The 18,019-nt window shown below is 39.7% G+C and overlaps 1 protein-coding gene across 2 annotated transcripts; it reads left to right on the top strand.

The window, feature by feature from the left end:
• Positions 1 to 214: 214 nt before the first annotated feature.
• On the top strand, positions 215 to 16,692 carry LOC119916220 (plexin domain-containing protein 1-like). Of its 2 annotated transcripts, XR_005447078.1 has the most exons (14): positions 215 to 609; positions 7,003 to 7,166; positions 11,302 to 11,445; positions 11,534 to 11,603; positions 12,234 to 12,356; positions 12,442 to 12,560; positions 12,686 to 12,785; positions 13,812 to 13,907; positions 14,000 to 14,081; positions 14,167 to 14,227; positions 14,317 to 14,440; positions 15,625 to 15,785; positions 15,914 to 16,101; positions 16,254 to 16,692. XR_005447078.1 is itself a non-coding variant. In XM_038736153.1 (13 exons), the coding sequence occupies exons 1-13, from the start codon at positions 534 to 536 to the stop codon at positions 16,037 to 16,039; spliced, it is 1,446 nt and encodes a 481-aa protein (XP_038592081.1). In that variant the 5' UTR covers positions 215 to 533; the 3' UTR covers positions 16,040 to 16,692. The 2 variants fall into 2 exon arrangements, 1 of the variants encoding a protein (XP_038592081.1); XM_038736153.1 differs by having other exon boundaries at positions 15,914 to 16,692.
• Positions 16,693 to 18,019: the final 1,327 nt, after the last annotated feature.

The following is an 18,019-nucleotide window of genomic DNA, read 5'->3' as shown; positions in this document are numbered from 1 at the left end:
TAAAGAAAATAAATGTAGAAATGCATAAATATTTCCCCTTTGTGGAAGACTTACAAAAATCCAGTGCTGTTTTTGAGAGAAAAACAGAGAGACAGACACAAGGAAAGCGAGAGTGAGACAGACAGACAGACAGACAGACAGACAGAAAGAGGGGGAGTGAAGAGTTATTTTAAGGAGAAGAAAATAATGGAGGTAGGAAGGTAGAGAATACACATATCCACACTCTGCAACACTGGCTGTTTGTCAACTCTTTCCCTGCCATGGATCCGTCATCCCAGAAGTTGCTCTGAGGGACAAGGACGTAAAGCAGAGAAGAGCGACAGACAGAGGAGGGAGAAAAGCAGTAAACCTTGGCTGAGGTGAGGAAAAAACAGTTGTGTGGGAGAGCAGAGACGAAGAGAGAGCGACGAAAGGCGGGGGAGTGGAGGAGTGAGGCGTCCCGTTCTTCCAGCGAAGTGAGAGGGGAAACGGGAAAAAGAAGAAGAGAGGAGTGACAAAAGAGTTGGGGAAGGAGGGAGAACAGTCGGCTGGACATGGGGCTTTGTGCTGTTCTCCTCATCTGTCTCTCCCAGGCTGAGCTGGGGAGAGTCTGGGCTCAGGAGCATGAAGGTAAGCACCCATTGTTCAGTGTCAACAGCAAATACACACAGGTATTCTAATATTAACACCATTTTGACTTCTTTCTTCAGCATAGACTGTCAAGTGCTTCGCAAGACAGCTTTCTAAAATCTGAATACCTGTTAATGGTATCTGATCTAAATTTTTGTCTCTCGCAACATGCAAAATTGAAGAAAAGCTTTTTTTGGGGTTAGATTTTGCATCTGTGTGTGTGTACAAGTATGTGTGAAGCTAACAGGTCCCTTGACATTTCACAGTCAGAAACAGGAAGCAAATGAAAGACTGTGCGTATAGTCTGGATTTTCTTAGGATGCCATTCCAAAACCTCTGTATTTCTTGGAAATCATGCAATTTAGAGCCTAACTGTTTGAGACTAAACAGTAATTTCAGTTTTCATTCCAGCAGGTAGTTTATAACAGTAGAAAATGTCAATGAGAGCAGAAGCTGAGCCTAAAATACTTACATTAGAAACATTTCTATGTTGCTTCAAATTGTCTAATCACACAACATACTCTACATGTTCTGTGCATCTCCTGTATATGTATGCTGTATACTGCTCTGCCTTTGTACGTGTGTGTGGATGCGCATGTATGTATTTTTGTTCTCCTCGGAGATATATTATTTTTAGCCAGCCCCCGTTCTTCCGCTGCCGCTCCTCCTCCGACAATCACTGGTGCTCCACTTTCTCTGGCCTCTCCTGTGGTCCCGGTTCCTCTGATCAGGGGCCTAGCTCTACAGACGACAACCCAACACACTGTGCAGAGACCAGAGAGACAGATCCCCTCTAACATATGACAAGTCTTAATGTCCGGCAAAATGTCCATGCTCATCTTTAACACTAAAATACGCTAAAACCCAGGATTCAGTTCAAGTTGTCAGCCTCATCCATGAACAGCAGGGTTCCTGTTTTGGGCCCTTTTCTCAGAGCCTGATATCTTCATCTTAGCGCTTGCTCACACCAGAAAATGGAACAGCTCTTGGCTAAATAGGTGGTGCTGAAAGCTTTGCGATGTAGTGACTACTGTGCTCTCAATCATTAAAGCTCTTTCATTAAATGGATTTGTACCATCCACTCCTGTCTACAGGCCATGCCACATCTCTTTTGCAGAGCAGTTCATAATCCAGCAGAGTTACACAAAATTGGTTGCATGGTTGTCCCATTTCTCTCAAAGGTCAGCACTGTCAAGGGAGTTGGTGAGCATCAGCACAAATTTCAGGGTCAAATTTCACCAAACTCACACAAAACTTCAATGCAGTTTATAAAATCAAGTATCAACAACATAGCCTAGCACCATGCTAGCTGCTCTGTGAGGCTGTACTGAGGCACAATGATGCTTTGAGCCAAATGCTAACGCCAGCATGCTATTATGCTCACAATGACAATATTTGATATTAATCACATATAATTATATTTTTCAAAATCTTAACATGGTGGCCATTTAAGCAGTTTTCAAGTGACGGATAGCAAAGATTAAACCTTTGTGTGCAGCTACAAATTGCAATGCAATACAATGTACCTCCACATAAAAGTAGATGCTAACAGTTTTTTGCTTGAAAAGAGTTTATTTTAAGAGTAACACGAAGGCAGCTTGATTCACACCAATGGCTTCAAATTACCTAAATTGGCTAAACATGCCATAACACTAATATTTTCTCTCACCAAGAGACACCAATATCTTCAGAGTCTTATTATTTCAGCTAATGGGAATATAAGTCATTCTGTAGTCCAACTTTTACTTCCTGTAGTACAAAACAGTGTAGCCTCCAAATATTAAGATAAACATTAGTTATCAAAACCTAACATCTGTTAATCTGACAAGTATCATCTGAAAAGTATGTGATTTCCACTTTTGTAAAAAAGTAGCCAGGAGCTACTGTACATTTCTTACTGTAAAATAATCTCCTATTGTGAAAACTACAACTATTGCAGCACTGAAAAAAACAGACAGTGAACTACAAACAGCCAACGCCATCTGCAAACTAAAACTACATGTCAGCTGCTCTAAAAATGGAAAATACGTTCCAAATTGTAACAAAAAACAACTCCATGACCGTAAATCAAACTTTTTCTAAACCCTCAGCCTGATCCATTTATCCATATTTATATAAATGCCACATTTTCCTTTTCTTTTTGGGTCCTTATCAGTCCAGCTGCCAGTGTTTGTGATTGTGTGTTATGGTTACTGCTGTTCCTCTGAGTGTAAGGTGCCAAATGGCTTCCTCCCACGCCATAAGCTCCAGGCTGGTTTTTAACACAGATCAACCTTTTAAAATCCGCAATAAAACCACTGTGCTAAACTGCAATGACACACTCTGACACACAGAGCAGTGACCTCGCGTTGTGATCACTGTTCCACTGATTCTTTTGCCAGAAGAATGCAGGTGCTTTACTAATCCCTATCCTGACACTAACACTGTGTCTCATCTCCAACAGCACGCTGCTACAGGGTCAAGACTTTGTTTGGATCTTGAGAGTTAATCATCTCTCCTCTGCTGTGTTTGGACGGTACATAATGGCTCACTCTTTTCAGCATATCTGTCTCTGGAGCAAAGATGTTGGCCTGTTGTTCTCTTTTGATGAGCCTGCAGATAATTCTCTTTTCCTTTCCAGGGCCAAGTACATGCCTTTATGCCCTCAATGTATCCTCACTTCGACTTGACTTCAATGTGTTGTGCATTTACCCAGAAAGAGGAAATTTATTTTTCATCCCTGGACTTTCTCCAGATGAACAGACTGAAAGACCATTTAGCTTTTGTCTCAGTTGAGGAACGTGGCTTTGGTTTTTGTGTAGTGTTTCTTCAGTTGCTGTCTAGCCTTTAAGAGCTGTTTTCAAAATGTAAAAATGTCACCTATTATGTTTTTACATGTCTGTCATCAACCACAAATGATTAAGGAAACAATAGATAATGAATAGTTCGAACTCTGCTCAAGATATAAAAATAAGCGAAAAAAGAACATAACTTTTACTTTACATTTCTTGGAAAAGACAAAGAGAGCAAGAGGTGCATGGGAGACGGTAATGGGATGAATGGAAAGAATGTGTATATGCACAACACACTGTATATGGCTCACAATGATGTGTCCTAGTTCGATGTGACTCCCAACACCCACTAGATTTGCAAGGCGGTTGCTGCAATGCAGACACATCTGAGGAATCAGAATCAGAATCAGAAGGAGCTTTATTGCCAAGTAGTGTTTTACACTACTGAAATAAATACTAATACTGAAACAGTATTTATATGTGCAGAGAAATTTGTATCATTGTATCATCAGATTTTTATTATTATTAGGAAGCAGATACAGTGGACACCCTTGCTTTGCAGGTGCATCGTCTCAAAAGAGCTGATGTATTTGTTAATCATACAAAAGTAGGTGACTAGAGGAGTAGGGGTTTAATCCCACTCAGGTCAAAACTCATGGCACAACAGGAAATCTGACATTCTGCAACTGGTGGATGTAAACTGACACCATCCTAACACTTAAGAGGAATATAAATTTAGAGGCCTATCAGAGTAACTTCCATGCATTTTGTACTAATAATGTATATTTACATATAAGCCACCTGCTATTCACCAGCAAATTTGTCACATCCATCACTTTTTTGTTTTGGATTTTATGAGCCCTGTTTCAAATTCACCAGGATGTTTTTCTGCCCCAGTGTGCACATTCCCAGTGCAGGTTCCACATACACGTGTCTGCCAGACCATATGCTACTGAGGTTCAGTTTATCTCAAGTCCTTATGCAAAGTCCAACCCACTCTTGAACTCTTTTTAGCCCTTCTTTTCGTTGAAAATTCAGGCCCACGTGCAGACAGTTAGACAAGGTTAGAGATTTTCTAGGAAAGCTCAACACTTAGGAAGTCTGTAAACAAAAACATGAAAGTGGCCTATAAAGTGTAAAGGTTTGCACAGTCTTATATAGGGTGGCTTTCTGTAATAACAAATACATAGCTCCCCATCAGCCACTTCCAGTCTTCCTCCTCCGCAAAGCTCTCCCTTATTTCTCCCCCCAGCTGTGTGATACCTCTTCAGCTGTTTTGTGATGATGATGATGAGTGCAGCCAATCTGACCCAATTAGGAGCCTCTCATTCTGAAGCCGTGGAAATAGCTTCCACTGTACCGTAATCAAACAAGATTCCTCATTAGAGTCGTCTCCCCTGTGTGTGTGATAACCTCTCTTGTCCCATTTTTTTAAGTCAGTTTTTTCTTTGTATTTTACATCTCTAACAAAAGAAAATATACTTAAATTAATCCTTATGCAACGCGAGCACCCCAACAGCTTTCAGTGAGCCTGAGATAAAATAACTAAAATAAATCATTTTGATTCTGATGATAAAATCTTCCAGTGTCTAACAGCATAAGGGTCACTACAATAAAGCCAGATAAATCCCCTGTGCCCTGAAAAACCATTACTTGTTGTTTTACACATTTTTAAACAAACAAGATATAATGTGTTAATCAGTGAGCTTTAGAGGTGCTGGGAGGCAGATTTTGTTACCTTGGGACAGAGCCGGGATAGCTATTTCCCCATTTCCAGTCTTTATGCTAAGCTAATCGGCTGCTGGCTGTAGCTTCATATTTACCACACAATCCTTAGAGTGATCAATCTTCTCATCTAATTCTCTACAAGAGAGCACATGCTGCCCTAATCCTTTAATTGTCAATAACTAACATGTCATCTGCTGTATCTAACAAGTCGGGACAATATTTAGTCTCACATTTTTCTTTCAGTACAGAGGAAAAACACATTCTTTTGACCCAAACATTATACCCATATGTGATTCTTAAACATCTCACCCCAAAACCACATGGGCATCAATCTGTGGCTTTAACATCCTCCACTCTTCTGGTTTCAGTTGTTCCGCCAGATTTTGGAACCTGGCTGCAGGGATTTGCTCCCATTCAGCCAAAAGAGCATTGGTGAGGTCGGCCACTGATGTTGGGCGATAAGGTCTGGGTCACAGTCGGCGTTCCAGTTCATCCCAAAGGTGTTGGATGGCGTTGAGGTCAGGGCTCTGAGCAGGCCAAACAAGTCCTTCCACACCAAACTGGAAAAACAGTTTCTCTATGGACCTGGCTTTGTGCAGGCTCACACTGTCATGTTAAAACAGTAAAGAGCCCAAACAGCTGCTACAAAGCTGGAAGCAAACTATTGTCTAATTTATCATTGAATGCTGCAGCATTAAGAGTTTAATTGGAACAAACAGACCTAGATAAACCAAGCAAAACAGCTCTAAGCCAACTACAAAAAAAAGTATGTGGACAGGATGCAGGATGTCTACATACTTTTGATCATAGGTTGTAAACACAATTTTAAAAGAAAGCGGCTGAGAAGGGGGGTGGTCTGAACCTCAGGCTGGGTCTTTTCTTTGCCTGTCAAAATGATCACAACATGCTGTTACTTAATTCTTCAGTTCAGTGAACTAACAGCTCACATAAAATCTAGACAGAAAACTGAATATAATCCCTCCACTTGTTCCTCAGTAGGAAAACAACAGAGAAGTTCACCCTGCCCGGATGGTCAGCGAGTTCTGCTGATCTCGCAACTCTGTCTCTCTCAAAAATGTGCACAGGGTAGTGACTCATGGATCAGTTTACTGAAATACACTCCTCAAAAAAAAAAAGTTAATGTGAAAAAAATATAAACATCCATCTATGAGCTGTTGAGCAGATGACAAGACACCCACACAAATGTAGGTGGTCAGCAGAGGCACGCGCACGCACACACACACACATACACACACACACGGCTCCATGCACTGTCTGCATACACAGAAACGCTGGCACCAAATGAAGGTTGTATCGTGCTTCACATTTAGTTAATAATCCCCCTTAAGTCCAGCCAAAACACACATTATTAGTTTAAAAATACTGAAATTAAAAAGAAATCATGCATAACAGATGTAAAGAAAATGCCCTCATTAGTGGGGAGTTTTATGTGAGTTATTGCTCCAACACTTCTAAACATGAATTTATTTGTCTGTGGACATGTCTGACTATTAATGATCCAAATTATGGTAACCAATAAAAAGCAGATGTCGCTAGAGTTTAATAGAAAAACTGTTTCAAAGACAACATTTTAACAGATAATTGTAGAGCTGTTTTCACACATTTTTAAATCAAGTACAGAATTCAATGATTGAGTTTTTCCTAGAATCTAGAATCTGGCGCTTTACTAAATGAGGAACTGACAGTGGTAGCCATTTAATAGTCAACAACAGGAGAAGAATTACTACAGCACGAAGAAAACATGGCAAGAGAAAAACATCTTGATCACCTAGAGTTCAACGGACATCTGTTTGTTCATGGATTCAATCCTCCTGATTGTCTCTGCATGCAGTGTTGACTCTGTTCAGTTACCACAATGCCTGTCTTGTTCTAGATGTACTGAGAGGTACTCCTCTGAGGACAGATGGGGATCCGTCCGGTTTTCACAGAGCCAGGAGGGACCAGCAGACCCCACACAAACACAGAGAAACCCGCAATGCACAGGCTGAAGGAGGAGTTGATATCAGCACCCTGCCTGACAACGTGACCCGCATTGTGGTGAGATCCAAACAACTGACCCCTCGCTAAGTCCCGCCTCCCTTACTGTGCTTACTGTCACTACACCTTTTAAGCTTTCCCTTCTAGGACGGCACATATGCAGTTTACCATGATGACAGTGGCACAATTACCACCATTTGATTTCAGACAAAGGTAGACACAAGCAGCTTCTCATTTCTAGGTGACAACTGTAGATTTTGCTGAATGAAATCAGAACTGACAGATTTTATCAGCTGTTAGCTATTTAATTAACATTGGCTCAGTCAAAACTCCATTTCCAGCTTGATAAAAGCCTGCAAAAAAACTCGTAAATATACTCTTGAAGACTACATACATGATCTCATGGCTCCGACTGCAGCCAAATCTGGTATTAAAAAAAAGCTAGCACTTGGCTGCTCCATGGAGAAGACATGGAAATAAAGCAGCAGTATGTTCTTGTATTTCATGGTAGATGGTAACTGGTAGGTAGTAACCCTAGTTCTATAAGAAAAATTAAAAATGTTTTGCTTTTGGATGCTTACTATAGAAAAATCTTACTTGGACATCAACACAGTGGTTAGATTTATACGTTTTCAAACAGTATGCTTCAACCTTTACAAGAAGTGTTGGGCAAACATAATGCTTGGGTAACAAGTTTGGCTCGATTTGCTAGAGTCTAAACATCTTCGACTCAACTGGAGACACTAACATTAGCCTAAACATTCGCCTAAATGAACCGCCTGTTCGAACTGTCTCATCCACTGAGGGGAAGAAAGTCCCGGATGGTTCCTAAAAAAGCTCAGGGAAACGGCTGTGCAGAGCTCTTTAATGGATGTGGAGCAGTTGGTTAGTATTTTTCTGTTTTACAAGAGAAAACACTAACTGTCAAATGAAGGTCTGGTTAACCGCCCTAGCTATTTTAAAGAGCACAACCACTTCCCTGAGCTTTTCTATGTAACCATCCAGAACTGTCTCGCATGCAGTGGATGAGACGATCCCCAACAGGGCTAGCCTGAACTCTGATATAGTGCCATCCAGAAAAATGGGGATGTCATCATCCTACATAGTGACCTAGCCTCATCCAAGGAAGAAATCAACAAAAAATTGCCACAAAAATGGTGACCAGCATGAACGAGATCGACATAGCTCTACAAATTGTTGTAAGTTGATTTACAGATATGAGAATTATTTAAATAGCATGTTTCTTAGGGTTTCATGAAAAACATTACGCTACTGATGTAGCTTTTGCTTTGACTGAAAATGTTGTCAGCATGACGGATACGCCGCTCGCTGCTGATTATCTTAAGAAAAACCAAAACAAACTGAACACAATGTCTGGCTGAATAAATTAAGTGAAACATATAGGTTATTATTAGGTGTAACCTTAAAAAACAGGGCATTGTTAAAGCTTTAACCTAATACTGTGCTGAAAGGTCAGTCGGGGTAATCCTTACACTCACACCAAGCTACAAAAGCTTTGATTGAAGGTCATTGTTATTAGTTTTTATTTATTTATCAGGTTGACTTGTCCTGTGCCATTTTCCATTCATTACCTTTTACATCTGTGTGTGTGTGTTAGTTTGAGTGTTTATGAGGTTTTATTTGTGTCTTATGTCCCAGACTCTTCTTTCACTTAAATCAGTCTCAGTAAAATTAAACCCAAATAAATTGTGTAGTACGTTTTTTTCCCCTCTCCCTACCACTCAAATTGAAAACAGAAGACAGCCTCGTCCTGCCAACTTACAGCGTTTGTTTAAGCGTGGCTGTGTGTGAGTATGTGCACGCTCGTGAATGACTCACTTGGACAAGATTACAAGTAGCCCTGTTGTACTGCTGCTGTTGCCTTTTTGGGGGGGAAGTCTGATCCCAATTTTCAGGACCCTCCACCTCTTGACCAATGGGAATCTCTTCAATACATCAGTCAGCTATAAGGGAAAAGTACATGATTGTTCCTTTCTCCTCCTCTAGAAATCCCACACCCCCCTCTAAAAAGCATAGGCTGGTGTCAGGCAGTGAAGATGCAAGAAAAAAGTGGGTCACTTGCTGTATATGGAGCAGCCGGAGAGGCAGTGAGAGCGCTGCATTTAACTGCTCCACTTTTTGAGCCCACACTAAACCCCAGAACCATTGCTCTCTGTCACCTTGAACTGTGGCATACATTAATAATACCATCAAGACTTGAGATCCGTACGAAGACGCATGCCCTCGTTGTCAAAGCACTGTGTGTAATGTGTAAACAGCTCCCCCAAGTGGAACTGTATGGCCAGAAATAGAGGAGATAAATCCCAGATGTCTAATGTGGTGGTTCCCAACTAACCCCTTAACACAAAGCAATCTCCTCTTATAATAACTTTTGCTTGGTTGTATGTCTTTGATCTGTGAGCAGATTAATCAAAGCATGTTTTTTGCTATACTGAGATTGTCAAGATTTGTCAGATTGTTTCACAAGAAAAAAGTCTCCAAATAAGTACATGATTTTGTGAAGCAAATTTATTTTACTTAATGACTCCTTAGATTCATCCTGCCACTCCTAATAGGTTGCTGATCCCCAGCTTGGGAACCACTCTCATGTCAAAATGGGTTAAAAAAAACAAAAATTAAACAAAACAAATAAATGAATTGAATGTTTTGGTCACAGTATTACTACGTAAATCAATGGATTTCAGACAAAATGTAGGTTTGTGTAGGAAAATGTCACGGTTTGGTGAGCGCGCAAAGCAAGACAGAGCCCGATTGCATGACACTGCAAGCAGAGATACAGTTTATTAATCCAACACACCAGGCAAAACAAAAATCACGGGTACTGGACACTGGCTACACCCCAACAAGGAACACAGACTGAAGCTAAGATAAAATAGAACCAACAGCAGACAAAACCAAAATAACGTAAACACATAACTAGGAGTAAATACAAAGACATAACTAAGGCACAGTACTCTAATGCAGGGCTAAACCTAAGATACAGGACAGGTGAGTAACAAGGTGACAAGTGAGCTAAACAAAACAATGAAATAAACAAGGCTAAACAGAGAACACAAGACAAGAAACATGGACCAACTGTTACACAAACCGGGGAAGGGAACAGAGACCGGACAACACTCAACAAGGAACAGAACAGAAATAAGGAAAATACCAACACACCACTAAACACTACCTGACAGATAATAACCAGATAAATAATAACCCAGACTAAATAACAGATACCGAACTGATCAATAAGTAAACACACAGTGAACTAAACTCAACAGAACAGATGACAGAACTAAAGATTAGATACAAAACCAAACCTCAGAATCAAGAACCAAAACCCAGAAACAGAGAAACCAAAATCAAAACACAGAGAAGGCAAAATCATGTAACACTGACAACCTCAGGACAGGATCGTGACAGAAAAGGGTAAAACAGGGTGTTCATACTTTGGGAGGTCCTCACAAAGATTAATTTTCTTTTTCTTTTGATGAGATGTGTAACGATTATTTTTATTATTGATTAACCTGCAGATTATGTTCTTGATTAACTGAATTGTTTTGTCAGAAAATAGTAAAAATGCCAGTTATTATTTCCCACAGCCCAAGGTGATGTTCTGAATCACTTGTTTTATTCAACCAACAGTCCAAAATGCAAAAAAAAAATATTTAGTTTACTTTCATATATGACAAAGACTATCAAATCCTGACATCTGAAAAGTATTTGCTTTAAAACTGACTACAATGATGAATTGAAGAGCACAAGAATTGCTCATTAATTTACTTAGCTTTAGCAAATTACCATTAATTCTGAGTTGACTAACTTCTAAACTCTTGGCTGTTGTTGGCTCTCTACCTGCCAATGTATTTATAAATGTATTTATATATACACAACAACAACAACCTGCAAATATATTTGTGATAATGCTTGGTAAAAATCAACTGTATATTATTTAATACTACATACCACCCTCACAAATAATTGCAATTTGAATTGTAATCACAAAACTGGTCAGAAGAATTGACTGACTGGTACCTTCAATCAAGAATTATATGGCAAAATTATATGAATTATGACATCATCAATAATGCAAATAAATGTTAAATGTTAAATCTACTTTGAACCACCTCACCATGAATAATGTTCTATGAAAACTTCACTTCCCTAATGAGTGCCCTCTTTCTCTCAGGAGGACTCCCAGAGGTACTACAGATGGCAGAGTTTTGGTCCAACAGACAGGCAGACTCGAGACTTGTGGGTGGATCTGAACACGCTGCACAAGAGCCAAGTCCAAATCCACGGCATACTGTCCAATACACACCGACAGGCAGCGGTGAGATGAGCACACAATTACACACACGCACACACATAACTGTCTGATTTAACACCCAGCCGTGTCTGATGTTTTCTCTTTTCCACAGAGGGTGGCGCTTTCTTTTGATTTCCCTTTTTATGGACACCACTTGAGACAAATTATCGTAGCGACTGGTGGTGAGTTTCTACTTTGCTCTTCCAATCAGGAGAACAACCGTCTACCAGGGTGCTGAAGGAGAATTCCCTTAATTCCCCTACCCTGGGGAAATATCCAGGCATACCAGGCTATCATAAATCTGGTTAATTGCAAATGCCTTCATTTTTTAAAATGATTTTAATTGCTTGAGAAAGACTGTGCGTGTCCTAAATTTTTAACCCAAAGACGTTCCTGCTTCAGTTCCACAAAAATGCTACTACGCTAATAAATGTGCAGGGGATGGGCAGATTATTCAAACTAAACGTTTTTTGATTTGACAAAAGAACCCAAAGAACATGAATAAAATAGTCTAAAATAGGCCATAATGTCATTTAAATTAAGGAGCATCTGATCAAAAACTAAACAAGATTACAAATCTGACCAAATATTCTATGCCAGATTTCAATATTCTGTGCTGCTGACATATTTTGGTGGGAAACAGGAAAGTCTTGAGGTTTAAATACATAAAATACAATGAAACAGCACGCATTTGAAAAAAGCTGTAGTAGACATAGTTTGTAGTAAATAGGTACAAACATGCAACATGCACCGCAATCGTTCTTAAAGCACTTTTAACATCTGTACCCGTGTTTCTTCCCCCTGCCTCCCAGGGTTCATCTTCATGGGGGAGATTACTCATCGAATGCTGACTGCCACACAGTACGTCGCTCCCCTCATGGCCAACTTTGACCCCAGCTTCTCCCAAAACTCAACAGTGAGGTACTCGGACAACGGTAAGTGGGGGCTCCTCGGTGAAGGCGGTCATATTTGGGAGCTCCTGGTTTCCTTTGACCCGCCTCTGTGTCCTGCTCTGCTCAGGTAATCTATTTGTGGTGCAGTGGGACAAAGTACGGCTAAAGGACCGAGAGGATGAAGGACCTTTTACTTTCCAGGCAGCCCTCCACAGAAATGGAACCATTGTTTTCAACTACAAAGATGTATGTTTATCATAACTGTTATCTATACTTATTTATACAGTTCTACAGTTTATTAATGTACTTTCCATTTGCAAGGGGAGATGATCTTATTTCCTGTTTAGCCATGTTAAAACAAACTGTTTCAGATCCCTGTACCAGTGGTGAAAATCAGTTCCAGCCAGCATCCAGTGAAAGTAGGACTGTCTGATGCTTTCATGGCATTCCTCCCATCCTCACAGCCCTCAGGTCAGTTCTCCAAAAACGTTTTGCTTGCTTATACTATATCTTGTATTCGATACTATATTTTAAGTATCATTACTTAATCACATTATGTAATAGTCTGGTGAACACTGTTTACATGTACTAGACTTATCTTCTTACTAATCTCATCCCTGTCACTTTTCTCTTGTATATGCTTTTGTTTTATATACCTCTATTCATTTTTTACTTCCTCTTTTTATCTGTCCTTATTTCTGACCTTGAACCGAACATAATTTCCCAACTCTGGAAGTCAATATAGGCATATCAATTATCTTGAAATTTAAGAAAATATATTGCTGCCACTGTGGACTCTAGTTTCCCAAATAGGTTTCTTGTTATGACAATATACAGTATGTTCATATTTTATTATTAGAATCAAATCTAATGATGGTTGTGGGGTTGTTTGCTTATGTTGCCAGCACTGTATCAAACTGTAACACAGCCCTGAGTTTTTGAGTGTTGAACTCATACCTAAGGATGTTTATTTTTAAACTTTGATTTTTGCTTTTTTAGTCATAAATGCTAATGTTATACAGAAACACTTAAGGTTTTCAGGGGGCTTTAAGGTTTCCTGGATCTCAAACTATCGTAGTCCAGGACTGGATATAGTCCTCAGTGTAGAGCACCAGTGGACAGTGTATTTTAATCCAGGAATAAGGGATTTATATCCATTCAGCCTTCTGTTTCTCTCCAGGTCCAGTTACATTTCTAAATTATTTTTAGTGTATGAACGTCGGCTAATACAGCACTTAATAACAGTAGAATCTCACTATTTCTCATCTGAAGCATAAAATACAAATTAATTTGTGTAAATGGTCATTGTCGGTTTCTCAGACAAGGGCTACAATGTCATTTTACACTTTGATTGGATCTTCATATTGTTATAACAATTTATGAAAGCTTCAAACTTCTCTTGTACTTCTCTCTTATTTTTATTTTTAAATCCATTAGTGCTTCATATTCCACAACAGCAGAGATGCAAACATACTCACATGTATATTTGTCTTGAAGATGCGAAGCACAGTACTATCTACGAGTATCATCGTGTTGAGATCAACACCACAAAGATTGTTAGCGGCTCTGCTTTTGAGTTCACACCACTGCCGAGTAAGTATCCTTACAAACCGACCTGTAAATGACGGCCTTGCCTCATTTTTAATCTCTCTAACTCCAAAACAATGTGTATCTGATTGCTCCAGCTTGTCTTCAACACACAACCTGTGAACCTTGCCTAACATCCAACTTGACAACTGGCTGTGGCTGGTGCAACACACTTCAACGGTAGGATGAAATTCTGAAAGATTTATCTTGTAATGACGCCCGTAGAGAGGCTGGCTCTTGTCATTTTGTTCTCACTGAGTTTCAGATGTTCTGACGGTATCGACCGGCATAGACAAGAGTGGTTAGATTATAACTGCCCTGAAGAGGTGAGATATATTTCCTATGTATACAACAGAGAAATTAGCAGCTGTTTCATTCTTTCTTTCTTGAGTCACTCCTGTGGGCATTCACTTAGGCAAAAGGCACATGTGAGGACTACAACCCGGTACTACCTGAGGGATCCAATAGCTCCTTCAACCACTCTTCCCCAGGTCCAACGCCTTCTTCAGCAGTGCTCGAAGACCAGCCTGTCACTAGAGGTACATTTCTCTGAAGCATGAATCTGGAGGATGCTTGAAAACTAACATGTGACCAAACAAATTATATGATTTTTCAGAAAGCAGACAAGGATAAAAAGTTTATGGATGCCCAAAAAGGAAATCACATCATTAAAGACAGCTATGTGACATAGTTTAGGAGGCAAGATAAATGCCATTCTACAGACGCAAAACATAAAATGTAAAACAGCTGTCGGTTAACTTTAAAACTTTAATTTCAAAATGAAGTATACTTAAAAATATGTTGACGCTTTGTGGTGTATATCTGATCAGCTTTCAGCACTTACAGTAAAGAATAATTCCGGCCAACTTGCGTCTTATTTTCTTAGTTTTGGGCATCATTCCTTTCAGTAATAATAACTTTGTACTCATGAAGTCAATTGCTGAAATCTGGGAACATGACAACATCGCTTAAAAGAAGTCAGATGGGGCAAGAAACACAAGTAGTCTGACAATAAGTCAGGTTTTAAACATATTTCCAGGTCAGCCAAAGTTATTTGAAGAGATAACAAGACAAACAGTACACTTATTATCCAAACTGTCAGTTGTAGACATCCATCACAGCTTATAGACCTACCTCCTGGTTCAACTGTGACCTTTCATACTTGCAGTAGTTAGTGCAGTAGCACACACAGTTTTCCTGTGCAATGAGGGATTGTTATCAACATTTCACTTTCAGTTTTACCTCAAATAAAGCAGTTTAGATCATTTGGCTCCACTGTTTCCAACCTGTCTGACTGTCTGACATCTCATTTCCTGCCACATCAGACTTTGTTGTTCCCCGATCTCTGCAACTATTTTGGTACATAGATAGGAAATGATCCTTTTAACCATCTCAATGATGGCTCAGGGCTTTTTTAGGCTTTGTTAATTAATTTTTTGACTGACTGTGCTGCTTATGTGCTGTTTACACAGTTTTACTATGCATACAAGTAACTATTTTCCCCTTACATTTGTCCCCTTCTGTTTTTCTCTTGGATGAACTATGCTGTGTGTTAGGGCAGAACAACTGATCAAACTCCGAGTAATTCCAAAGGGTTCACATACTTTTTTCTCCAACTGTATACCTGTTGGTCTAAGGTTAAAGTCACCTCTTTTTAGCCAGCCACTTCTAAATGTAGTATTGCTTTAAAAACAACAACAATCTCTGTTTTCCTTCCTTTCAGATTTACAGACGGGTCCTCCAAACCATAAGGGGATACCAGAGAACACAGCCATCATAGCAGGTGTAGTGGCTGCGCTAGTTCTGCTTGTAGCTCTGACCTTACTGGCTGTCTACTACATCAACACACACCCCACAGTTGCTCCACCGTTCTACCTCATGCAGGTGAGAAAAAAACAAATTCACACATTGTCCAGAGTCAACTGTTTAGTTTTCTGTTTAAAGATATCCCACATGCACACTCATGTTTGTCTGCTGCCTGGCCTTTAGCAACTACTGTCTGTTGTTCGTAGCGGCGCACCAATAACTACTGGCCCTCCATGAAGTTCCGCAACCAGGGCTGCCACTCCAGTTACGCTGAAGTGGAGCTTGGGGGTCATGAAAAGGAAGGTTTCATTGAAGCTGAGCAGTGCTGCTAAGGGTCCTGGACTTGCAGGACTCATTCAGAAGAAGAAAGGACACCATCTTGAGGACAGCAAAGGTATTTACAAGCGAATGAATATGGACGCTCAGGCCGACCATTGACACAGGAGGTCCCTACTCCAACCTTGGCGGCTGGACAGTGTTTACTCTAGCTGCTCCTGTAGCTCTTGCCAGCTTTCACTGTGTCTTTTGCTCTTTGCCATCACACAGGGGATTTGCCATATTATCCAAGGATTGGAGGGTCTGAGAGGAAGCCGAATGTACAGATACGATCAGATGCAAATGTGTAACTGTACAAAACCCATCAATGCAAGGGGGTGTCAGGGAACGAATCAAACTAGCCTTCATACTGCAAACCAATGTACAGCTCAACTCAACTATGTGTTTTCATTTTCATTCCGTTTATGGAGGGGTTTTTTTGTTTCATGAAACTTTCGCGTGACAATGATTGGTTCATAAAATGTTATATCTCTGTGGACTTCACTATAACAGATATTTAGCTATAGAGCAAATAGTGATTATAATGATCATTTTGAACTTCTCTGGAGAAATTTAGTTTGAATGAATTGTAGAGACATCAAGTTATGAGAGTTTTCTTTGAACCTTTCTGTTTAAATGTCTTCTAATAAAAACTGGTGGTGAGTTTTGATATTAATCTCTTGCTTGGGAAAAAGTTGAAAACAAATGGTACAGAGCATCTCGGACTATATTTTGACCAGACGTATTGAAAAATGACTGAGTGGAAAGGACACTGGTAACTGTCAGGTGAGAGCCATCAGGTAACTAGATCTTTTATTTATATACCGATAAGTAATTTTGATAATTTAGAGAGCTCTAAATGTATCTTTTCATTAAAAAAAGGAAAGTGACCAATATACACAGTTTTTGCTCACATGCTCTCCACACTGGAGACATTGCTGCGTCTAATTAATATTTAGACTAAATATCCAGGCGCAAGTGAGATAATGACAATTAAAATTATTGCATGTAAACAAATTATCCTAACCCTGAATGGTATGCTTTGTAATATCCTTATTTTGAGATACCATTAATTGTTTTAATAAAAAAGTAAATTTTATAATACATATTTATTTTGGAGGGACAGAGATCCTTGTTAGCAAGAAGATATTATTGCTTATGTCCATTTGGAGCACCTTTAATATGATGTGTGGAAATGGAGTAGTTGGTAAGCTCCAGTTAGGCAAATATTTAACATTGAAGTGTCTTGTATACCAGCAACCACCTTTGTGCGTGTATGTGGTTTACAAATGACATGAAAATAAAACAGAGAAAGAAAATCATGTCTGTGGAGATTCTCAGTTATCCAGGTCATAGTTATCAAAGACAACTATAATGGTCATTACAACAGCCACAAACAAGTAACACCGATACATCACCTTGATGATAACAAGCCCACAGAGGTTAAATACCTGGGACTCCCTGCCAGTTTCTGAGAACTGAAGAAGCCTCTTGGAAGAGAGTTGAAACATCTTCAAGTAACGTTATCTTCAACCAAGTCCAGTTTCCCTTGATTTGAACCTTACTTGGAAATAAAAACATAATACAAACAGAACCAGTCATTGTTATGGATTGATGGCACACAAACATTACATAGCACAGCCACACGATGGAGCCATGACACTACAAGAAAGTCAACAACTCAACAACCCCCACACTTAAACCTAGGGACAGGTTGATCCCAAATAATGTAATTTCAAGCTAACCTAGCTAGAAACTCACAGCTAAGTTAGTCTCACAGATTTAGTTTAAAACTAAAGAAGAAGAACTTAATGAAGGCATGTTGCTTGTAACTAAGTAACGTTACTGATTAACCTCGCACAATAAATGTTATAACGGGCTTTACATACGACTAATGACGACAAATTAAGGGTTGAAAGATGATGAACACCAGCACAGGCTAGACGCTAACCTGTCAGTTAGTCCTTATTAGCATGACCAGAGCTGACTTACGCTAG

This window comes from Micropterus salmoides, unplaced genomic scaffold (genome assembly GCF_014851395.1).
Source record: "Micropterus salmoides isolate LMB-PRFRI ecotype aquatic unplaced genomic scaffold, ASM1485139v1 Ms_hic_scaffold_21, whole genome shotgun sequence".
NCBI classification, from domain to species: domain Eukaryota; kingdom Metazoa; phylum Chordata; class Actinopteri; order Centrarchiformes; family Centrarchidae; genus Micropterus; species Micropterus salmoides.
This window is presented reverse-complemented; position numbering and strand designations above follow the sequence as displayed.